Here is a 24,714-nt window from a genome sequence, read left to right on the forward strand (position 1 = left end):
CCACCAGGGAAGATTGTATAGATGTCACGGAGGAGATGGGAGTCACGCTACACTCAGGTTGTCACAGGACAACCTGGTTTTGTGAGGGCCCATTCATCTTTCTCTCAAATCATTTCTTCCTTAGGTCTTCTGCGTTTCCACACTCCCTGGGGCATTTTGCTTCCTGGTCCCCCTGCACCCTGGTCCTTCCACACGATGCCGTATGTGGGGGAGTGTACCTACTGTGAGTTTATTTTAGGGATCCGTTTATTGATGCCTCAGAGGGCAGCCTGCTACCGTGTCGAGTGTTTGACCGTGAAAACCTTGGGCTGTGTGGCTTGAGAAACCTGGGTGTGAATTCTTATGTGACTTTGGATAAGCCCTCTATCTTGAAACTGGGTCTGAAAATGACGCCTGCCTCAGAGATACTGGGGATGAAATAAGATGGCTTAAGCCAAAAGCCCTTGGCACAGTGCCTAGCATCCACACGCACCACCTGCTGCTCTTGGTTTTGTGTTTAGAATTGAGAAAAATGGCGTGAGACACTTTAGGTCCTAGTGCAGCTGGAGCCATGCCCCTGTAGGAGGACCATTCCAGAGCTCTGGAACTGAACTTGAAGCTTAACCTGTGGTTTGATGGTGGTTGTGGAAGGGAAGACTCAGCAGAGCAGGTGTGTGCTGAGGAAATGCCTGGTTTTGCACTTTAGAGAACACAGGACATTAGGCATAGATGGGGAAGTGAGGCTGTGCTGGAATTCAGCCGGATGAAACTGGGTCAGCTGGTACCTTTTATTTTCTAAAATAGCGTTACAGTTGCAAGGGGACCTGGTGGCTCTGTATCCAGCCCAGTGATAGTTTTACTGGACCATCTGGGGGCTGGATGCAAACACAGTGTTCTGAGATCATTCTCGGGCCCTGCAGTACACCAAGGCCACAGCTGACCACCCACACATACTCCCACAGGGCTTGTTGAGGGAGAATGTGTTGGGTTTCCTCATTCAACCCTTGGTTTCAAGTCTGAATCTGCTTGCTTCTGTAGTTTAGGCTTGAGTGCCATGAGCTCTTCCTCCCAAAGTTAATATGGTTCTGTTCTTTATTTCTGTAAGTGCTGTGTGTGTGTGTGTGTGTGTGTGTGTGTGTGTGTGTGTAGGTAACAGTGGTACATGCTGAGAATTAGCCAATGATAGGCAGTTTCTCTCTTGAAGTTTGGTTGAAATAGTATCTCTTCCCCATGCTGGGAAGCAACATAGAATCCTTACAGTCAAGCTCAGTAGTTAAGCTTGTAAACTTTCAGCTAGCCTAAGGCTGGATTCCCGTCCCATGATCCCGTTGAGTACCTTACTGTCTTGTCTTTTCCCATTTGCACAGGTGTGTGGGGTATGCATGAATGTAGGTACACATGTGTGCGTGAGGGTGTGCGTGTGTGTGTTATCATACGAGTGTTCATAAACTTGGAAGCCTAAGATTGGAGTTGGGAGTCATTCCTGATCATCTTGACCGTGTTCTCTGAGGCAGGGCCCTCTGACATGGCTGGCCTTGCTAGCCTGCCAGTGCACTTCCACACCCCCCCTGGCATTTTCATGGGCTCTGGGGACCCTAACTTCGGTCCCATTTGTTGGCAAAAGATTTAGCTGCTGAGTCATCTCTACAGGCCTGTGTCAGGTCCAAAGGGAACCCCATTTCCCCAGGTCGTGGTGGTTAGACAAAAGCCAGCATTTCCCTTCTACCAAAGGAACCATTCCCTTACCATTGTCAGAGGAACAAATGTCTGTTCGAGGAGGTGGCGATTGTTAGCATAGTAAAGGTGTGCGGGCTCCCTTGAAAGCTGGGATGTGTTTCAGAGTCCCTGCTGACTCCTGGCTCTTCTCAGCTCCTCTCACTCCTCATCCCTAACGTTTTTCCAGCTGTGTGCTTCCCTCCCCAGCTCCCAGCACCTCACAGCACTGCTGGTCTGGCTGTGCGCTGTCCTGGTCCTTTTCTTCATGTTTGCCCTCCACCTCCCCTCTGCTCCGGCTTCGCCCCTGGCCAGGTCCAGCCTGCTGGCCACGGTCAGGTGACTGCTTTCTCCCCTGCTCTGGACCCTTCCAGATGCCTTTGGCTGTTCTCTCCCTCATGTCTACAGCACCCTCCTCCCCTTCCCCCAACATGTCATGGAGTGTCCCTGTCTTCAGTTTATAGACACTTTTTATCCACTTTTTTTTTTCTTGCCTCAATTTAAACCCACAGTGTCGTCCTCTTTTCCCGGCCGTGAGGAGATAGCTCTTATACCTGCTTTTTGCTAGCATGTTCTGATGCTTGGCTGGCCTGATGCGTTTGTGTCAAGTCTCAGTTTGGTGGAGTCTCACACTCAGGGAGGTGACAAGTGAGGGTGATCCCTTCGCCTTGGCGTTGGCTTTTACATCTCTTGCCTCTTTCTCTCTTTGCTTCCTTGGAGGAGGCCCTGATTAGGATTAGGAACCACAATCCCTTGCTCTCTTTCCTTGTGCCTGGGCCTCCAGTTGGAGAGGGATTGCAGAGTCAGTCTTGTGTAATCTGATCCATGTGTGTCTTTGTCGCCCGGCCCCACCGTTTGCAGAGTGAGTCTCTGGCCTGCCCTTGGTACTTCACGCTGATCTGCTGCCTCTGCCGGACAGGAATGCACAACGAGTTAATGGAGTTGTTTTCATGGCCGCTGACTGCCTCACTGAACACCTGTGCGGTGAATCCTGCCAACTCCCCTGCCTGCTACCTGATTGGCCAGCCGTCCCTGCCACGTTAGTCTCTTGCGTAGATCAGAAATGTCAGCCTTGTCTTTTGAAGTCACTCAGCTGTGCTGTTTTTAATTTAAAGGCGCACTGCGTGCTCTTTCGGTTCTATCCCTGTGTTCCCACCACGCTGTCAGCTTTCCGATCGCTGGTGACCACGACCCTTGTGAACGCTGCCGAGGGACGTAGGTGCAGGTGTAAGTGTACTGCACATGGCTTCCCAGTCTTTCTTGTCTTTCCCACGGCCTCCTCTTGACCCTGTCTGACTTAATCTGCTGTTGCTGCTTCTGGTGTGACCTCTGAAGAGATGTGGCAGATGTGGGCTTTAAAGATGCACCTTGATATTTGGGGTTCGTATTATCCCACAGGCAAACGTGGTTTTACCAAGAACAAGCATGTGGACAAGGAATGAGTACAACCCAACCACAGATGCTGTCTTTGTCTGCGGCCCGGGCTGTCCCTTGCTGCTTTTCCTGGTTGAAATGCTCCCACCATGATGATGATGGACTAACCCTCTGAAACTATAAACAGGCCCCCAACTAAATGCTTCCGTTTATGAGTTACCTTGGTCATGGTGTCTCTTCACAGCAGTAGAACAGTGACTAAGACACCGCCATACTTTCTTCCACAATGGGTGTACTGGGTTACACCCCCACTAGCAGTAAACTGGGTTCTTGCCTCAGCTCAATTGAAAAACTTCAGACAGATAGCGCTACATGTCTTCATGAAGGTGAGCTTTTACAGTGGCCTCACATGGGCTGCTCTTGGGCGAGCTCTTCTCTGGCTGAAGGAGGGAAGTGTGGGGGGTTGGCAGGCTGGTGTCCTGACTTATCTCTCTGTGCCATAGGTAAATTAGTCTGGGATGTGCTCTTTGTCTTCTCGGCATGTTTAAGGAGAGCCTAAAATTAGTGTGTCTCATCAGGATGGCCAGGAGAGACTGGATGGGAGTTGCTGGGCACGCTGCAGGAGCTTGACAGACATCCATATCTGTCTCTGCTTAGGAGGACAGAACAAGCTGTATCTGGAGAGAAGCAAACACTAGACTAGGATAGGCATTAGCTATCCACCTAGGTTTAGGTTAGCCCTGGAGAAAAGGGTAAAGTGTGCTCCGTTCTCTAGACCTCTAGAAGTCTCCACAGTCATGTGACTTCCGTGAGAGGACGATCTGTGAGACACTGTACCTGGCACAGCCTGTTCTCCAGAGTGACGAAGTCAATCAGAAAAGCCAGACAGGCATCAGTTAACAGAGCAGGGAGTCAGGCATGGAGGCTTATACCTGTTTCCCTGGCACTTGGGAGACCAAGGCAGGAGGATTCAGTGATCAAAGTTGGCCTGGGTCTAAAGTTAAAAGAGGAAGAGAAAACCCAAGAAAGGAAGAGAAGAGGGCAAATGCCTTGCTCTCTCTTCCCAAGGAACTCAGCTTTTACAGCCTGCCCGCCACAGTTAGACAGGCACACACACACACACCCATCTTCTTACCTGTGCGTGCACACACACAGGCATATACACACGCACACAAACACACACACACAGAGGCATATATACATGCACACAGACACATTCGCTCAGATTTACCCTTCCCTTACTCCTACAGATCCTGCAGCTTATTAAGGCCTACGGAAGGTTCCCTTGGTTCATGGTGAGGGGAGGGTGGTGGCAGTGGGAGGGTAGGGTCTACTTACATGGGTAAAGACATAGTTTTATTTCTCCATGGTCTTTCCACACTGGTGGGGTGGGCTGTCTAGTTTTGGGATATTGTTGTTTGCAGACAAGTCCACTGAACCTTTCCTTTCACATCTGTTTTTGCCAAACATCCCAGCTGCTGCCTTGTAGAAGGCTAGGATTTTATCATCGGTGCTTTACGGATAGTGTCTGCCCTTTGGAAGGGTGAAGGAAGACTTAAGTGGGCAGCAAGGTTTATCAGGGAGGGTACAGGTTTCACTATGTCTTCTCCCTCAGCTCCATCCTGTCCTTGTCCCAGATGAATAGAATTTTTTCCTCGGTGACTTACACACACAAGAGTTGCAGGCAGTAAACATCGTGACCTTTTGCCAAGTCCTTGGGCTTGCCTTTCTCATAGTGACTATAACAGGAGATGAGGGGGCATTTCAACTTCCATGACTGTTTTATTAACTGCCTGGCACTAATGAACCCACTGTCCTGAATATCATTAATTTTCTAAACAAATTGTGCTGTGAGCACAGTTAATCTTTCAAGTTGTAATCCTGGAGTTGCTTGACCTGACCTATGTATTTGTAGGAAGTGAATGAGTGCTTCTTGATAAATTATGGCCTTTTGTGAGCCTAAAGAATGGGTTTTTCCCCCCCTGGGTTAATTATGTCCTGTGGAGCAGAGAATGCCATCTCTTAAGTCAGACAGGATGTTCTCCATGCCTCTCTAACAAGGATAATGGTACTAAGATTTCAGAGTAATTGCATGTGGATTTGGTTTTGGAGTTAAATGGGTTCAGTGCTGGCATGATGGCTTACGTGATTGCATTGTTCTGAGTGTCATTGTGTCACCAGCCTAGTGGGAATGCCTGAGGATGACAGGAGCTGACATAGGTCCTTAGCTGTGGGGGCAATGCTTAACAGTTGTAACCCTGCTGTAAGAATGGTGGCTTCAGGATCAACGTAAGGATGCGACTCTAGAAACTGCATCTAAGCGTGGTACTTAGGACCCAATCAAACCGTTACTGTGAGAGTTAGCCTTTTGCTGCTGGATGCCACTCTGTGGAGGGTGAGAGGGGTGTGGGGGAGCAGTACAGTCTTCCTCTGATCCCACAGGCCGAACTTGCTCCTCCTCCTTGGATCCCCAACTAATGGTACCACTTCCTCTGCAGATACTTGAGAGGATCTTTCTGTTCCCTGCCCCTCACGAGTGCTCACCAAGTTCTGTGGGCTCTGCTGCTCTTACTCAGCACCCCCGGCTTCAAGCCAGCATCTCAAAGATTAGGTCATCACACTTGTCACTAGATTCCGAAATCAGTTTTTCAAAGATCCAAGAAGGAAGAGGTGGGATGGGAAGTGTTGGAGGCTCTGCATGTAGTGAGGCAGATTTAGATGGCGAGACTCGAGTGTGACTGGTTTTGTAAACCAGGGCTGATGTTAGTGAGGGCTTTGTGCACACCGACTTACCCATCCCCAGAAACAGCACAGAGGGCGGCACTGTTGGGGTTGTCAGTGTTGGACAGTTGGCGAAATCATCTCAGGACCTTAAAGTGGCCCAGGGTCACAGGTAATGCCACTGTTCCAGTGCAGGCTGGGTGTGCTTGTGAGTGTGTCCTATGTGAATGTTGCCATTAAATAAGAGTTGGAATGGCTCTGTGTGATAGAGCCCTGTACAGCCATCCACACTTTCAAGAAGTACAGATTGAGCAGTGCCTTTGTTCAGGGAATCTCTAAGATCCTGTTCACGTCAAAGAGTATGAAGTCTGAAGTGACAAGGCCCCACGGCTCTGGTCTCTGCCTGCTTCCTAGATCCTCTCTGCTGACCCTTTCTTACCCACCGGGTTTTAGCACTAGATAAACCGTGCTTTGAAAGACCTTTGCCTCTGGACTGGTGACTCGGACTTGGGCCTGTCTGTGACTTGTCACCATTACAAGTTGGCTTAAAACAGCCATAAAGAAAGTTTCCTGTTCACCTGCTGTCTGTTGGAAGGCACTGGGGCAACAGCATGCCAAGGAAATGCAAGAAGTATTCCAGTGCTGGAGAAGAGGGAAAGGTCAAATCGATCGTTTCTGTCAAAAGAGTCTTCCTGCCTGGCTTTTCCAGGATCCATTTAATTGGCTGTCTATCTCTTTGACTCGGTCAATGCGTTTTGGGTTTTATGCATTTGTTTCCAGGCCTCTCAGCATCTACCCTACCTGAGGTGCTGATCCACATCTACTGGGCATACTTCCCCCTCTACTGGGAAAGTCTTAGACCTTAGATCAGCAGAGCAGTTCAGATCTGGGGAGATGGCTCAGGTGGTAAAGGGTTTGCTATGAGGTCATGAGTTTGAATTCTAGTACCAACATAAAAAAGAGATCTCTGTGGTAAGCTCTGGGTAAAACATGAGAGACCATGCATCAGAAAACAAGGTGGAGACTGACTGAGGAAGACACCTGAGATTCACTCCGACCTTTCCCTATACATGTATGTATACACACACACACACACACACACACACACACACACACACACACACGTGTGCACCAGAAGCCTTGTGCTCCAGAAGCCAGTGGGTAGTATTAGTGGCGGCTCACATTTGGGTAATCCTGACGCAGGGGAGGGATGGGGCATGAATGGAGCCTGGCATTAGCCATCCTGTGGTCCAGGAAGCCTGTTGTTTCTTTAACCTTTCCTGTGTTGGGTCTCTTTCTGGGCACAGTGCCTTTGTGATGCAGGCTGCTTGGCACCAGAAAGGCCACGTAGACTCAGGCCTCGGTCAAGGGCAGCTCTCACCAACTGGGCATGTATGATCCTGGCCAAGCCCGTTCAAATGCCTTCTCTGTATCTAAGATGTTAGTGAACTTTGGGACGTTGACAGCTGGCCTTGGGGCGCCCTCCAGTCTGCAATAGGTGCTGACTGGAAAACCCTAGATTCTGCTCTGGCCCAGAAGTAGAAGCTGCGGTGATAATCCCAGGCCTGCTTGTGGAGTGACTGCCCCGCACCAGACCTGGGCTCACAGTGCCACCCTCTACGACATCTCCACCCACCTTCCTAGGAGAGGTGGTGGATCCCTCATTGTTAGAAGAGGAAACTGAGGCCCAGTAAGCGTGAACAAGTTGCCATTGTGTCCCATCAGTGGCTTTTGTGAGTTAGCAGATAGCTGTGTGAGCTGCTTGAGTGTGAGTGTTCCCATGCGCTCTTGGTTGGAGTCAGTAGATACTTCCCAGGGGACGTCATACATACGAGGCCAGCCAGACCTGGCTCTGCAGAGCCATTCTTCACTCTGCAAATGTCCCTCTCTGCTCCTCCTCTCCCTTCTCCAGCAGTGCGGTGCAGTGGAGACTGGCTGCAGCCCAGTGTTCTCTCCTCACTGTCTGTCCTTCCCATTTGTCTCCTCTGTCTGTCTGTCTATGGGCTATGGAGTACTGACCTACCTACTTATCCTCTGTCTGGCTTTGTTTTTGAAGCAGACGGTCACCGTGAAGCCCAGGCTAGCCTCTAGTTCCCAGTGGTCCCACTGCTCGCCTCCTGAGAGCTGGGTTTTGCAGCAGTGAGCTTTCTTCTCTCCTTTTCTGCTCACTGCGGGCTCCTGCAATTTTGTTTTCCAGATGTGCCTGAAATGCATCTTGATTTGAGCATCTTGAGAGATTTAAAGCCCTGCATTTGGTTGTCACAGTTTCTTTCACTTTGCAGGATTTTATTTGGATACAAGTCTGTTTTGCAAGACCTGGCTTTTCTTCTTTCTCCTGTCATTAAATTTTAATGTTTCCCCATTTCTGCTCTTTTATAGAAATTTGTATTTCATTTTTTTAGGGTGTAATAACAGGCCTTTGGTGCCTTGCAGTTTAACTTCCCGTCGGATCTGCTCTCAGAACCACACATCGTTGGGGCACAGCGCGCTTTTGTTTCCTTCTGTAAGGCAAGTCTGCTGGTGTCAGTCGTGGGAGTTTGCATTCCTCTGTGGCTCACCTCTTGGGAGATCAGCTGTGAGTGCTCAGCGGACTGTCGGCCTCTGTCTTCCATTCCCTGACCCTCACAGCACCGGACTCGTGTTGGTTTCAGGACTCTTCTACCTAAGTCTTAAAAATTGCTGAGATCGGGGTTGGGGATTTGTTCAGTGGTAGAGCGCTTGCCTAGGTAGGAAGCGCAAGGCCCTGGGTTCGGTCCCCAGCTCCGAAAAAAAGAACCAAAAAAAAAAAAATTGCTGAGATCTTCTTGGACTCTGTGTGTGTGTGTGTGTGTGTGTGTGTGTGTGTGTGACAGGGGTCTGTGTGTTGACAGTGACTGTATGCACAAATCTGAGGATAATCTTGGCTCTTGGTCTTCAGGTTCCTGCTAACCTTTAGTGTGAGATGTCTGTCATTGGCTGAACCTTGCCATGTTGGTTAGGCTGGCCCACCCTCAGGCTTCCAGGGATCTGCTTATCTCAAGTTCTGGGGATCCAAGCTCCTTATGCTTTCAAAGGCTTAAGATTTCCCCAAGTAAGCCACCCGAACACCGTCGGTTTACACAGACCGTGACTAGAAACATTTATACTTTAGAATATTTATTAAGTTAAATGTAACAATAAGCAAGTCCCATAACATCTAGACATCCACTGTACAGTTTTGAATGGGTGCGTGTGCGTGTTTGCACACCTGTGTCTGTACATGGTCACACACGTGTGCGGGGTGTGTGTGTGTGTGTGTGTGCGTGTATGACATGCATGCATGTAGAGCCTTGAAGTTGATGGTGGGTATTTTCCTCCATCATGCTCCACTCTGTGTTCTTAGACAGAATCTCTCACTGAACCCGCAGCTTACCAATTCTAGCTGTCATGGCTGCCGAGTTTTATGTGGGCTTTTGGGGTGGAAATTCCTTGTCTTGAGCTTGTGTGGCAAGTGTTTTATTCACCAAGGTGTCTCTCCAGCGGGATTCCACATTCCCGGTGAAGATTACTGTTTCCAGTGCAGAATGTTTAGGAAGAAGACTGGCATTGTTTACTTGACTGGAGGCTACTGTGGTCTCAAGGCTTCAGCACCCATCTGTCCCACGATCACCTGGTGATCACTTGTGCCGTGCTTCCTCTCTGTTGCCAACCTGACACACTGTAGAGGGAGGACCTCAGTTGAGGAATTATCTCCATCACATTATCCCGTGAGCGTGTCTGTGGAGAAGTGTCTTGATCAGTGATTGATGTGGGAGGGCCCAGCCCACTGTGGGCAGCACCATCCCCAGGCAGGAGGGCCTGGGCGGTATGAGAAAGTAAGATGTGCTGTTCCTCCTCCTCTTGCTCCACCACCACCTTCTCTTCTTTACGGTAAGGGCTGAATAGCTTGTCTTTGAACAGAAGAAGCTCTTAGCATGCTATTCCAGGGTTCCAGGGGTTGGCAGGGTTTTTTTGTTTGTTTTTGTTTTTGTTTTTTTGATACCACCAGGTGTTAAGCACAGAAGGATTTGGGAATGCTCGAACAGGCTTTTAGTTCAAGGATGTTTGTGTTTTTCGTTTCGTAAAATTTTAGTAGAGCAAGGGAGCTGTGGGAGCTGCAGGTAACCTGAGAAACTTGTTTTGATGGCGTGGCTCACGGGGTCAGGATCCTTAGCAAGTTCTTCAGGTAATAATCATGTACCCTGGATTTTTCTCCCAAATCCCTGCATCTGGAGTCACAGGGAGCTGCGAACCTGATATGGGTGCTGGGAACTGAACTCAAGTCCTCTGGAGGAAGTCTTTCCGGAGGGTAAAATTGACCGCCGGTGTTTGCTCTTGCTTGACCCCATAAATCGAGACACCTCTAGGCACACTGTGAGGTGGAGGGGTGAGCTGGACACCAGCACGCATTAGCTAGTCACCGGGACGGGAGGTGTGTCGGGGGATTGCTTCGTGCCTCACTCAATCTGTTCTCAGCTACCCTGCCTCTAAAGCCCGGGCTGGCCCGCGGGTCCCTCTCTGGGTACTGCCGCTGGCATTCTTGTGTACAGATAATGATGTCAACTGAATTTGAGGCTGAGTCAACCTCCAGGGCAGCGTGTTGTACCTGTCTTTCGGCATGTGAGACATCATCAGCGATCTACTCATTGACTGGCCAATCAAACAATTCATAAATGTGCTTAGGAAATCCCGAACTGTAGGGTGCTCCCTACCTCTCTGCAGTCATGTAACGTGTGGCGTGCTCTGTGAACCTGCTCTGGCCTCAGCCAGGAGGGAGCCAGCAACTCTTGGTGTCCCCTTCCAGTGCTGCCTACACCTCAAGGGGAAAAGGACAATCTGTCAATCGTGTGAGTCTGAAAGGACAATCTGTCAATCATGTGAGTCTGAAAGGACAATCTGTCAATCGTGTGAGTCTGAAAGGACAATCTGTCAATCGTGTGAGTCTGAAAGGACAATCTGTCAATCATGTGAGTCTGAAAGGACAATCTGTCAATCATGTGAGTCTGAAAGGACAATCTGTCAATCGTGTGAGTCTGAAAGGACAATCTGTCAATCATGTGAGTCTGAAAGGACAATCTGTCAATCATGTGAGTCTCAAAGGACAATCTCAATCATGTGAGTCTCAAAGGACAATCTGTCAATCATGTGAGTCTCAAAGGACAATCTGTCAATCATGTGAGTCTGAAAGGACAATCTGTCAATCGTGTGAGTCTGAAAGGACAATCTGTCAATCGTGTGAGTCTGAAAGGACAATCTGTCAATCGTGTGAGTCTGAAAGGACAATCTGTCAATCGTGTGAGTCTCAAAGGACAATCTGTCAATCATGTGAGTCTGAAAGGACAATCTGTCAATCATGTGAGTCTGAAAGGACAATCTGTCAATCATGTGAGTCTGAAAGGACAATCTGTCAATCGTGTGAGTCTGAAAGGACAATCTGTCAATCGTGTGAGTCTCAAAGGACAATCTGTCAATCGTGTGAGTCTCAAAGGACAAATCTGTCAATCATGTGAGTCTGAAAGGACAATCTGTCAATCATGTGAGTCTCAAAGGACAATCTGTCAATCGTGTGAGTCTGAAAGGACAATCTGTCAATCGTGTGAGTCTGAAAGGACAATCTGTCAATCGTGTGAGTCTGAAAGGACAATCTGTCAATCGTGTGAGTCTGAAAGGACAATCTGTCAATCATGTGAGTCTGAAAGGACAATCTGTCAATCATGTGAGTCTGAAAGGACAATCTGTCAATCATGTGAGTCTGAAAGGACAATCTGTCAATCATGTGAGTCTGAAAGGACAATCTGTCATGTGAGTCTGAAAGGACAATCTGTCAATCATGTGAGTCTGAAAGGACAATCTGTCAATCGTGTGAGTCTGAAAGGACAATCTGTCAATCATGTGAGTCTGAAAGGACAATCTGTCATGTGAGTCTGAAAGGACAATCTGTCAATCATGTGAGTCTGAAAGGACAATTTGTCAATCGTGTGAGTCTGAAAGGACAATCTGTCAATCATGTGAGTCTGAAAGGACAATCTGTCAATCGTGTGAGTCTGAAAGGACAATCTGTCATGTGAGTCTGAAAGGACAATCTGTCAATCGTGTGAGTCTGAAAGGACAATCTGTCAATCATGTGAGTCTGAAAGGACAATCTGTCATCATGTGAATCTGAAAGGACAATCTGTCATGTGAGTCTGAAAGGACAATCTCTGTCGTGTGAGTCTGTTTGATCAAAGCACAGGTGTCATGCAGTGACGTTGACCTTGGCTGTTGTGACTGCACAGCCAATAGCATCAGCCTTGTGACAGTAGTCTTGGACTAGGGGTGGGTAAGGAGATTAGGGTGTCACTTGCTGTTTCCTTCTGTGACATTATTTACAGAGAAATTAAACATTTACATTACACTTACTGGTGCTCTCCGTTCTTGGCGTGTGGCCGTGGGCTTTGGGCTGACCTAGCTCTGTGAACGAGTCTTTCTCCCTGGCACCACAGGGCTGGTTAGATGGGGAGAGGGCCGATGGCAACTGTTTCCAATGCCTGAAACTTTCCCTGTCACAGTTTTGTTTCCATTAGAGTCTCAAACGTTAGGTGTTGAGAAACTGACGGCTAGTGGTTCTCTCACAGCATGGCGGACCTCGGCTGCTGTTTTTTTTCAGGTGGTGGCCTGAGATTGAATTAAGATGATAATTAGGAAATTTTGGACCTCTTGAGTTTTAGTCTTTGTGATTGAGTTAGATTTGCAGAAATATCATGAATTGCTAATTTAAAAACCTTTCTTTTCTTTGTGAAAATAACTCAGGCTAATTATAGAAATTGGAAACGTATAAAAGAGCATAATGCTAAACGTGTTTCTATTCAGGGATAATCACCGAAAACATTTTGTTGTATTTGCATGTATCTCGTATGCATAATTAAGATAGTTGTGTACGTTCTGGTTTCCGTTTTTTGCCTTATGCCTGAGTGTTCTCTCCTGCGTTGGTTGTGGCACACTACGGGGGCTTGCATGGGCTTCTTGTAACTGCTGTAATGACTTCCCACTTGTCGGAGTGGCTCTAAGCAGCGTGCATGGCTAGAGACCGGAGTTCCAAATCGAGGTGCAAGCAGGACTGATCCCTCAGCTGCCTGTTGGTCCCTTGCTTCCATTAGCTGGGACATTCAAGGCTCATTCAGATTATTGTTTTATATATAATTATTTGCAGTATCGAAGCCCACATCTGGGTTTTCAAGCATGCTAGGCAAGCACTCTTTCTGAGCTGTGTCCCCAGACTCCTTTTTAAAAAACCTTTTCCAGTATTGAGAAACACTCTCACAAGTTACACAGACTAGGTTTACACCCACTCCCAGGCCTCTGTTGGCCTTGATTCTGTGCTGGCCTGATCTCAAGGTTGTTGATAATATCGGCAGAGTGCTGTTCACATAAGGCTCCATTCACAGCCTTCATGATGGGGCCTGCTGCCCTCTCTAGGGCTCTTGTTCAGATCTGTAAGAAGGGCTCTGAGGCTGGACTATGTGGGCTCAAATCCCAGAGCCCTCTCACCCGTGCCAGATTACCTTGAGCAAGATCCTCAGCCAGTCATTTTCTGACTGAGACATTGAAATGAGACACTTGCACGCCTGAGTTGGTATAACCTTTGATGGGGTGAGGATGTGTGTGTGAATGTGTGTGAGTGTGGATATGTGTGTGGATGTGAGTGTGGATATGTGTGTGGATGTGTGTGTGGGTGTGGATGTGTGTGTGGGTGTGGATGTGTGTGTGTATGTGTGTGTGTGTGTGTGTATGTGTGTGTGGGTGTGGGTGTGGGTGTGGGTGTGGATGTGTGTGAGTGTGGATGTGTGTGGATGTGAGTGTGGATATGTGTGTGTATGTGTGTGTGGGTGTGTATGTGTGTATGTGTGTGTGGATGTGGGTGTGGGTGTGGGTGTGGATGTGTGTGAGTGTGGATGTGTGTGTGGGTATGGATGTGTGTGTGGGTGTGGATGTGGATGTGAATGTGGACGTGTGTGTGTGTGAATGTGTGTGAGTGTGGATGTGTGTGTGTGGATGTGTGTGTGTGTGAATGTGTGTGAGTGTGGATGTGAGTGTGGATGTGAGTGTGGATATGTGTGTGGGTGTGGATGTGAGTGTGGATGTGTGTGTGTGTGAATGTGTGTGAGTGTGGATGTGAGTGTGGATGTGTGAGTGTGGATGTGTGTGAGTGTGGATGTGTGTGAGTGTGGATGTGTGTGAGTGTGGATGTGTGTGAGTGTGGATGTGTGTGAGTGTGGATGTGTGTGAGTGTGGATGTGTGTGTGGATGTGTGTGAGTGTGAATGTGTGTTACACTACTTTAAATGCTGGTGTAGTGCCCAGCTCAATTAAGGATTAGCTGTTATTGTAGTTGTTTTTATTAAAAATTCTGCACAACATGATTTTTTTATTTTAATAACTTAATAATTTTTATGAGTTAACCACATTTGTTTATCCAGTAATTTCCTCTTTTTGGCCAGAAGTCTTTCTGGTTTTTACCTCACGTGTAAGGCTATCCTTGACTGTCTCGTTTTGTTCTGTGTCAGTTCTGTTTTCTAATGTAGAGTTTGGGAGATGGAATTGTGGCTTCAAAGAGTGTATGTGATTTTTTTTTAGCTTTTTAATCAGTGCGGTGAGCAGCCTTCCAGAAGGCTCACACCTGCTGTGTTCCTGTCAGCAGCTGAGAGACGAGAAGGCCAGTGGTTCTATCAGCTGTGGAACACCCTCCCTTCCGAGTCTAAAATTTAGATACTCCTGTGTTCTTCCGAAGTTGTCTGCAGTTAAGGCTGGAGTGTGACTTTGCAAAGAGACCCCTGGCTTTTGTTTGTTCTGAAATGAAGTCCTGTCCTGCTATGTACCCGAGTTCCTTTACCATTCCTTTTCAAAGCCTAAAGGCTTCTCAGAGAGTTCCTGAAGCCAGTGAGGATGAGTGTTTTAGAGGGCACATGTTAACGGCAGGATGACTGCTGTCTGTAGTTTTATTCTTGTTTTCAGATTTGGACGTTTAAAGCTCTGCTTGCTTGGTAGTACAGTAAACCAGTTGATTTAGTTTTGTGGCTATAGCCATGTGAGATCCCGAGGAATGGGTGAGAGGGCAGCTGTGTAAACTGAGAACCAGCGCCTACCTCCTTTCCCTTCCTGCATTGACTGCTGGAGCCTGGGCCAGCCTCCTCCTGGCTTCTGGGTCATCGAGGAAGAGTGGGGCTCAGAGCATGATTCCAGGGCCCATGTCAGAGGCCCATTTGCTCCAGTGCTGCTCAGGCTGTGGAGATTGGGCGGGCTTATCCTCCAGTTGTAACTAACGTGAATGTACAGTGAATGAAGTAACTCGCCTGAGAGGAATCCAGTAATAAGCCGGGTAGGGGCTGAACGGAGTCTTTGCCAATGTGAGGATCTTGGGGTAGAATCATCCTGGCTTAGTCAGGAGACCCCGAATGCCAACTCACAGACTCAGGTGACTAGGAGAAAGCAGTGAGTAGACGGGGCAGGAATGCCACTGTCCATCAGCGCTGGCCGGGAGGAGGAACTTCTGTAGGGAGTGTGTGTACCCTGCCTGCTTGGTTTCAGACTTCTCGCCTCAGCACTGAGAATAAAGCTCTGCTGTTGTAAACTCTTCATTTGGTGGCAGTTTGCTTTGACGCTCATGTGCCAGTCTGTGCTCTGTACAACAAAATGACTGATCAAGTGCCAGCCTAGTGGCAAGAAAGCTTCTAACCACTCCGTGCTTACTTTGTCACACTGTCACAAGGAGTTGGTGGCAGGTGGCACTGCTTTGAGCATTATTTGTTCCACGTGTAAATCTTGTCATCCTCTTTGATTTTTGGCTGGGGAAACTGAGGCCTGGATGAAGCTGCGGTAGGGCTGGCTCTGCTGCTTGGGATAGGCAGGCAGGGATGGGCAGGGCTTACTCTTGCAGGCCAGCTGTGTCCCTGTTACCTACTCCGCCAGCATCTGCACATGAGAGCTGGATACCCGAAGTGCTGGGCTGCTGAGCTATTGCCCAGGCACCGAGGCTGGGCACATGGTAGCCAGTAAGCCAAGTTTAGTAGACAGTGGACCTGCTGAGGCCATTCAGGCCTCTTCCTTCACATTTCCAGCCCACACTTCTGACTTTGCAGTTTTGGCCATATCTTCTTTTTGGAGCTGATGTAAACTATGTGTTTTCTGGTTGGGCGTTGTCTTAGAACAGTGCAGTCACTCCAGCTCTTATGTTGCCCAGTGGAGTATGGATGCCTTAACCTGACATTTGTGACTGTCAGAAGAGTACATTGCCTTCTGTTTTCTAGTCTTGCTTCCTAATCTTGCCTTCAGTATCTTAGTCTCAGAGCCTTACTTACCAGTCAGTGCTCCACAGCACATGGGAGTTTGGGTTCTTGAAGCATGTGTGATTCCTGATTCATCAGCGCTACAATGAAAGGGGAAATATAGCCAGTGGTAGAAATTGGCCAAAAGTCTGGGATGTTCTTATGTGTGTATTTGTGTTTAAGTGTGCATGTGTTTGTACATATATGTATATGTATGTGTGCATACATGTGCATGCATATGTATATGTATATGTATATGTATATGTATATACATATGTTCATGCATATGTATGTCTGTATATATGCATGCATATGTATGTATATGTGTGTATATGTGCATGCTTATGAATTATGTGTGTATATGTATGTGCATATGTATATGTATGTGTGTGTATACATGTGCATGTATATGTATGTGCATGGTTGTGTGTATATGTTCAATAGAATGGAAAATATATGAAGTAGTGTTGTTTACCATCAGGTCAGTGAACTTACTTTAGACCACCCAGCCTGCTGAGATGCCAAAAGACTGACAGCCACATCAGTAAGCCAGGCTACTCCAGAAACGGAATTAGCCCTAGCCAACCCCCCCCCACCCCCGGTGGCAAACAAATATTTATTCCTTAAGACAGAGCATTGATAAGGCGGGAAAGTTAAGGTTTAGCTTTGAGTTGTGGGGTCTGTTTGGTCCCATTACTCAGTTACTCTTCTTGGGTGTTCCTGACCTGTGTTTCCAGTGAAACCCTTCCGTTGGTGTTTTACAGGCCCCGCCCTTATTAAGACTGTCTTCCCTGATACTAATCTTGCACGTCTCTGGGGTTTTAGGAACCATTTTTTGACTGTGCACTCTGGGGCTTTTTCCTTGAATACTCTTGAGACAGTGGTGTGAGACTCAAGCCATTCCCCCCTTTTATTTTCCCCATGTCTTTATTTCATCACTCTCTCCGCTTCCACTTCCTTTCCAGACCTGGCCCTGGGTCTCTTATTTTACAACAGTGACTGTTGGTTGCAGCTTGAACTGTGTCTGGCTGGGGTCGGGCAGCTGCCTGGTCGCCCTTCCCCTGTTGCTTAGGGGAGGATGCATGTGTCTACCTTCCCAGCATGGATGGGGGTCAGGATGGGTAGCTCATCTCTAGACATCTCTTACACTCTCACTTCTAATTCCCCAACAGGAAGAACTCAGGTCACCCTGACTGGAAATCAGTTGACCCACGTCAGTGAAGCAGTGGTTCCTGAATTTGAAGAAAAGGTAAAAACTCTACTCATTCTTAGGGGTTGACAAACATGCCCCCTCTCTGCTGGGCCTCTTCTTGCTCATCAAAGACCTTTCCTAAATGTCTGCCCAGGGGCTAGTTTTGAATTAAAGTTGCACAGGAGTGGGTCAGGAGTGAGGCTTTAAACTCAATGGTTGTGCCTGGCATGCCTGTCCCTGTGAGCCTCTAGGCAACCCAGTCAACAGCTGCATCTAACTGACTTCCTAACAAAACATTTTACGTTGCACTAGCCAGACATTTCCTTTTCTCAAACCGTTTATGCCCCTGCTAGTTATTCCAAAGAAGCTTCTGATGCACCGTCATCTTCATGGTTGTTGTACCTTGGTAGACAAGTCCTCGCCCTTCCTTGGTGAGCACAGCCACAGCAGTCTCTCGGGTCTAGAGTGTCTACCGCTTGCTTGCAGGTAACTGTACACACAGCATTCTGTTTTCTTCTAGCAGTCCTGGGAGACAGTCAGGCAGTGGTAGCCTCTCATTGTGAGTGAGCAAACAAGTTCAGAAGCTCAAAGCTTGCTCTGAGCCATGAGCCAGTGTAGAGATAGTCTGTTTTCTCAGTTCCTTGTAGGCTACCCTTGTCAAGAAACCTGAAGTCCTTCCCACTCTTTCCAACCTCTGGTTCCTTTCAGGGGGTTTTGCCCTTCGGGATACCCTGCTGTTTCTCTACCATCAGCGTGGCACCGCTTCTACAACCAGAACCCTCCCCCTGATCCCTTCTTCCAGCCAGGGTTGAAAATGACCTCTTGGCCTGGGGGCTTACTTACAGGCTGGAAGTAAAGCTGTCTCATGTGAGCGCTGCATGGACACACTTCATAAGTCAGCGTCTGATCAGCTTGATCCTGTCACATCTGACAATGGTCTCTTCTTCCTTTCTAAAATCATTGCAAATGATGCTGTCAATCAAGGTGGCCCTGCACACTGAGCTGCCATGTGGCATTGTTCGGTTAAATGGAATTTCTAAAAAAAGAAAACCAACTTTTAATTACAAAGCAGATTGTCAACTGACATTTGATTTGTCCTTTGATGGGGAAGTCGGAAAACAGACGCCACATCGTGAGGCCAGGTTGTGGTCCAGAAGGAGGCAGATTAGCTTGAGAGCAGGATGCAGTTTCAATGAACCTTTGTTTCCTGAAATAGGCTGACCTTTCCGGTCTCTTCTCTTGGAAGGCCTTCCTCTGTTTTTGATACCAGTTGCCCATGGGACTGGGCATGAGTCCTCTAAACAGGGCCGCACTCCCAAGAGTAAGTTGCAAGGCCCATGACTGAGACCAGCACTCTTTTACGGGGACTGTTTGCCTTGAGAAGTCACCCAAGCTCCCATGATGCTGTAACTGAGAATGTTCCAGGCCGAGTGCTTCCAGTTGTAGCATGAAGCAAACTTAAGAAAGGTTTTACTGTGGGGCTGGGGATTTAGCTCAGTGGTAGAGCGCTTACCTAGGAAGCGCAAGGCACTGGGTTCGGTCCCCAGCTCCGAAAAAAAGAACCAAAAAAAAAAAAAAAAAAGAAAGGTTTTACTGTGTGTTTCCGTTACGTATTGTGCTGTCACACAGAGGCTTTTTCATATAAGTGAGTATACGACCCTCCCCCACATCTCTCTAGTGTCCCCTTTGACCCCTCCTACCCATCATTCCCTTCTTCCCTTCACTTTCATGTCCTATGTGCATACGTCCCTTTATGTATCATCATGAATACATGTGGGAAGGCATCGGAAGCGCAAATGAATGAGAGCAAACTTAAATTTTGTCTTTCTCAGATGTTTTGAAGCATAAGTTTGCTTAATATGATTATCTCTGGTGGCATCTATTTCCTTGTAAATGACATAATTTTGTCTTTTATGGCTGAAAGAAATTCCATATCTACCAGCATTTGTCTTGTTGTTAGATACCTGAGGGCTTTTGCTTTCTAAACCTTAAAGGTCTCGTGCCTGTAATGCTGAGGCTGCCCCAGAGGCAGCCTGTGCTCCTAGTTAACTTGGTCTCATTGGTTGCACCCCACCTCGAGCTGGCACAGTGTCAGGGACACTCAGTCGCTGTCAAAGGAAGGGACCTTAGAAAGGGGGCAGTAGTGAGACCACTTCAGGGTGCCTATCATTTCCCAGAACTCCTTTGGACTCTATAGGCTTTTCTGTTTCCTGTTTAGCAGCTAGCAAATGTGGGTGTACGTGGGCACCTTGAACTTAGTGTGGCTGAGGTTTAGCTCTCTACAGATCTGTTTTCTCCCCTCCATCTCAGCCAGGCACATAGTAGTTGGCTTGCTTTTCTTTTCAAACCAAGACTTAGAGAGTCATCTGGTCATGGTCACCCTCTCTCCTTTGCTTCCTTCACATCCCAGAGGCTGCAGTGTGTCTCTCAAAGTCGGTTCAAACTTACCTACCACCTTCCGTATCCAAAGCAGCTTCCTGTTTGCCTATCTGACTGCCAAGCCCTGTCAGCTGGCAGCCTGGCACCCCTCTGTCTCTGTTCTGCCCCTCCCTTTGGGCTGAGAATTAAGTGTAACAATTCATCCATTGTCCTTGGTTCCCCCTCCCCTTCAGCCTGTCAGTGGCATCTTCCTGCACTCGGATTGTATCTGTAAACCTGTGAAGAGGACAGGGTGTGGCCTGAAGATTGCTATGACTGATTTTTTCCAAATGCAGTAAAACACCTGTCGGGCTCTCACGGGTGCATTGTATGGGATGGCTGTTGTTCTGGGGCATGGATCGGGGCAATTTGTTCCTAACCACACCAGAGCTTCAGTTCCCACCACTCAGAGGTCAATCATTTCATTGGACCCTCCTAAGTTCACAAGAAACATGTAGTGAAATAACATTCTGACACCCTCTCCCACCCCTGAGTGGTCGTCTTCCCCCAAATTTTTGGCATAAGAATGTAACTCAGGAACTCATCAACGATTCTAAGCTGGTGGTAGAAAAGCCTGCCACCCTCCAAAGGAGGAAGGACGAAGCTGGTGTGCGTAGCCCTCCTGCTAAACACGTTCTGTCCCCAGCATGGCCTTTTATATCTTGACCTTGAACTGTCTCTGTGAGTGTTTACACATGCCAGCACATCTCTGAAAAGCACCCTTCCCCCTTCTTGATCTAACACCCCATCTTCACAGGCCTCCTGGAGTTTTGGTGGCCTGTAGTGAACACAGCTGCTATATGATCTTAAATTTGAAATATGACTGGTGAATCACAGCAAAAGGCGACCATGAGAGGCTGCACAAGGAACTCTGCAGGTGTCTCAGGCACTGCACTTGAGTTTATGACCAGGAGCCCCAAGGGCTCAGAGATGGGCCCCTTCTTCACCTTCTGAGTAGAAGTCATGTGACTTCTATGGTGGGTCTTAGAGAACTCCCAATTACGTTAGACAGTAGGAGGATGGGTCTGTCAAGATGGCAAAGTAGGTAGTTGTGGGGGCATTTGGGGTGGGACGTGAGCAGGCGGGTAGGCACTGTGGAGGGCCTTACTTGGGGACAGGGTTATACAGTGAGTTCTGGGTCGGATTTCTCTTTGGACTGTGATTGCCTTCCTGAGGTCCCCTGAAAGGCAGCAGTGTCCCATCCTGTGTCCTTTAATCTGTTATGTGTTTTATTGTGTGTGTGTTTGCATTGGGGTGGGAATGTACTATGGCCGTATGGAGGTCAGAGAACGATGATGAGAGAGTTGGTTCTCTCCCAGCATGCGGTTCCCAGGGGTCAAATGCAGGTTGTCAGGCTTGGTGGGAAGCGCCTTTTCCTGGGGGAGCCATTTCTCCAGCTCTTAATCTGTTCTAGTGGATGTGAGACTCAAAATGCTACACTCCCCGTTGTGAGGCCCGGCTCCAGTTTAGTGACTTAGCCAGGAAGATGCTGCTGCTGAAATGCAGTGGTCTGTGGGTGCTCACACTTACGGCCCTGCTAGCCAGGGCCCTGTTGGCCTTGGGCATTCTGGCTTCTAGTTTCCTCGGGTCTTAGAAACTGTACTCTAATGACACTGTGTCAGCAAAATCTGGAATTCTTAACAGTTCTGGCTGCTGGGAATCTAGTGTTGAACGATCGGTCAGTTATTGCTCTCTCCGCTTTCTCACTATTAGTCTGACAGGTCGGTTTTTAACCCTGCACATCGAGTAATGCATATTTATGCCAGTAATGTTTTCATGCTGAAAAAGTTTCCAGTGACTGTACTTTCCAACAAGAACGAGGTGCAGATGAGTCATCTGTACCATCTACGGAAGACATTCGCATCTCCCATATCTGCTGCCCTAGCGATTTTGAAGTTTGCCGTATGTTTTTGCTGGTAAGGGGAAGTGAGGGGGATGGGCAGGCACTGCGTGCTCTACCCTGCCCATAGGAGCAGGGTTTCAGAGGGGTTTAGGGAAGCCTTCACACCACAGCTGGAGAGAGTGTGGAGCTTAGGAGAATTCACAGGTTAGGCAGCTATCTTGGCAGCCTTCAGGATCAAAGATCAGGCTGTGGAGATAGAGAAGAGAGGGCACGTGAGAGGCCGTATCTGGAGAGGGGGGCGAGGAGTGGCGAGGATAGAGATGCATCTGGGGTGGTACAGAGGGGAGGTCAGGGTGCGCCCACGCTGTCTGCACCAGCTGTATTAACAAGAGGAGCAGGCTGGTGACACCAGTCAGATGGGAAGGCTTGAAGTAGCAGTGTTCCCCCACCGTGTGCACACAGACCTGAGTCTGTGGATGAGCTGCTCCGGTCAGTCCACACTGAGCACCATGCAGCCACGGGGGCTGATTGGTGCAGTGCTAAGATGGCCCTGGGTTCCATTGAGAGTCTGACATTTGGGATGTGAGGGACTGGGAGGCAGGTCAGAGCGGCATTGGAAGTCAGTGGGGACCTACAGGTTTCCCTTTTGTGGGGTGCAGTGGGTTCAGACCCTAGGTTTACTGTTACAGGAGGCTGACCAGCCCCCAGCAACAGTGGGTGGCGGTGGCAAGGCCAGGGAGCACACGAGCTGTCCCTGACTTCGGCTGTTGGAAAGTCCTTATTGATAGCGGGTGCACAGAGGTCTGAGCGGATCGAGGCCATGGCTAACCTGGAGTGTAGGGAAGTGTGAGATAGTGGGAAGCCGCTTTCCACGGTCTAAAGCCATGTTTGGTGCAGTTCACTCAGGCTGTCCACCCTCCATGCTCACTTTAGTAAGTCAGCTTAAAGTCTAAACCAAAAGAGGGCGTCTTAACTCAAGACCAAATGTGTGTCCATTTGTTAAGGACAAGTGAACTTTAGTAGCCAAGGTCTTTTCTGATGGGGCCATCTTCCTTCTTCACCCCAAGACCCACTCTTAGGAAATCCCCAGGAACACACAGTACTTGGTAAATGTTTATTGCACCCAGTTCACTGCCTGTCTTGCAGAAAATTTGATTTTTTCAGGAGGCTGGGGCTACAGTGAGACCAGATAATAGGCCTCAAGATGTCACCAGTCGTCCTTGGTAGTGTGTTGAATCGATCTCTCCAGTCTGACCACTTTCCAGGCCACTGACCATCGGCCCCTCTGCTCTGGCTTATTTCTGAACTTGACACAGGCTACTCCTGCCTCAGGACTTCTACCTCCTTGTTTCTGCTGGATACCTTTCTCTTACCCTCCTTTGGAATCAGAGAGGCAGTCCCACATCACTGCCTGCTCCAGCCCTCTCCTGCTCGTCTCCGTCTCCGTTCATAGCTTGCTCCTTCCTCACAGCGTGATACCCCTTTCTCACAGCACATGGCTTATCGCCGCCTTCCTCAGTTAGAACTGAATTTCTCAGGTTCCACCACCAGGACCAGACGTCTCGCACACCACGGCTGCCTTGCATTTGGTGAATAGTGACTGTTTCTCACACGTGTCGGTCAGTCATCACGGTCCGCAGTGGATCAGCACTAGGCTGAGGGATAGTGCTGGGAAGTACGAGTGAACTGAACATACAGGTCATACATGTAGGCTCATGACAAATGTCTGATGAATACATGAAGTGTGACGTGAATCCTCCGTCTTCATGTCCAGATCCAGCCCTGCAGGCGGGCTGAGCCACAATTTCTTTAGCCAGAAGGGCCCACATACCGTTTTGGGGATAGGATTTGCAGCATCTGGCTCTATTAACTTATTTACTGTCCTTTAGCTCAGAGGTGGGTGTTCATTTTAGAGGTTCAGCAGACACTGATGCTTGTGGTATTTTGGTTGCTGATGAAATCTTTGCCTGTAAGAGCACGAGGGATGTGGTCAAGTCTAGGAAGGAGAGGGGAGTGTGTCTTTGTCTTGTTGCAAGGACAGGCTGGCAGGGTCTGGCCAAATGGCATTTTCTTGTTTGGGTACCACATATGCATCAGCCACAGGTGAGTCAGGAGCCGCAGGGTGACGTACCATGTCCCGTTGAGGACATGTTTCTATCTGCAGGAAATGACAGATAAAGAAGGTTAAACACAGATAGTTGTTGGTTGAGAATGTAGCAAGCTTATTAGTGAAGAGAAGAAGGCTGTGGAACCAGACCGCTCAGGTTTGACCTACTTGTGCTCTAGGCCTGGGCCAACTCTAGAACCTCAACATTGACTTCTTTTCTCTGGGCTGCAGCCTAGTGACCAGGGACAGCTGGAGGTCTGAGGATGTTGTCAGGGGTCAGTGAGAGCCACGGAAGGCCTCATGATGAGAGCCACGGAAGCCCTGATGATCTGTGACAATTTACACAAGACTAATGCTGCTGAAGGTGCCCTGGCATCTGAAGGTGACAGAGGGGATAAAATGAAGTTTTATTATTAGGCTGGCTGTGCCCCGAACCTGGCCCTTTAAGAGCAATGATCACCCACATTCTGCCTATTTCAGACGGAGAAGTCAGAGAAACGACTTAAACTAAATATATGTAGTTGACTGCTCTGCACCTATCAGTGACTTCTCCCCTGAGCCTTGCCTTAGTCCTAAGCTGATGTATCATTAGCCAAGAGATGATTTGGTCTTGCCTGGCCTGCCTGCTGTCTTAAAGTGTCTAATGGACTAGCAGAGGAAGTTGAGGATGCCTATGGCTTTGAATAGGGTTTGCCATTAAGTAATGGCACTGTTTGGAAAAGCTGGCCACGTTCCTGGGCACCTTCCTGCACGATGCCCTTCCTGTCACAGAGGAACCGGTTCACCAGAGTGGAGGGGAGCAGCAGCCAATGTGGGAGTTGTAGAGTTTCTTCTGCAGCTCACAGATCACCTTCCTGCCTCCTTTGGACTCTCCTAGGGAGAGGAAGCTGCCTGCCCCAAAGCTGGTCCAGCCCAGGTCCCTGTACCCTGTGCTTAGTTCAGGGTCCTTCTTCCAGGGCCACAGCTTTGACATTCAGCCCGTCCCTTGTCACACACAGAGCTTCGGGTAATGGAGGGTGTGTAAGAGAGCAGCCTGTGCTCAGCAGGTTCCTGTCAATACCCACACACCT

General features: G+C 48.5%; 1 protein-coding gene across 10 annotated transcripts in view; it reads left to right on the forward strand.

Annotated features, from left to right (window-relative positions):
- Positions 1 to 24,714, forward strand: part of Smco4 (single-pass membrane protein with coiled-coil domains 4) — a 53,499-nt gene that overhangs the window by 16,794 nt on the left and 11,991 nt on the right. For 5 of the 10 annotated variants that reach the window (XM_087562660.1, NM_001437145.1, NM_001437150.1 and 2 more), the window contains 1 exon segment: positions 17,257 to 17,333. In XM_087562660.1, the coding sequence (XP_087418786.1) occupies positions 17,257 to 17,305 (49 nt within the window). In that variant the 3' untranslated portion in view covers positions 17,306 to 17,333. 10 annotated transcript variants of the gene reach the window in all.

Source organism: Rattus norvegicus, chromosome 8 (genome assembly GCF_021556685.1).
Source record: "Rattus norvegicus strain SHRSP/BbbUtx chromosome 8, alternate assembly SHRSP_T2T, whole genome shotgun sequence".
In the NCBI taxonomy this organism is placed as follows: Eukaryota; Metazoa; Chordata; class Mammalia; order Rodentia; family Muridae; genus Rattus; species Rattus norvegicus.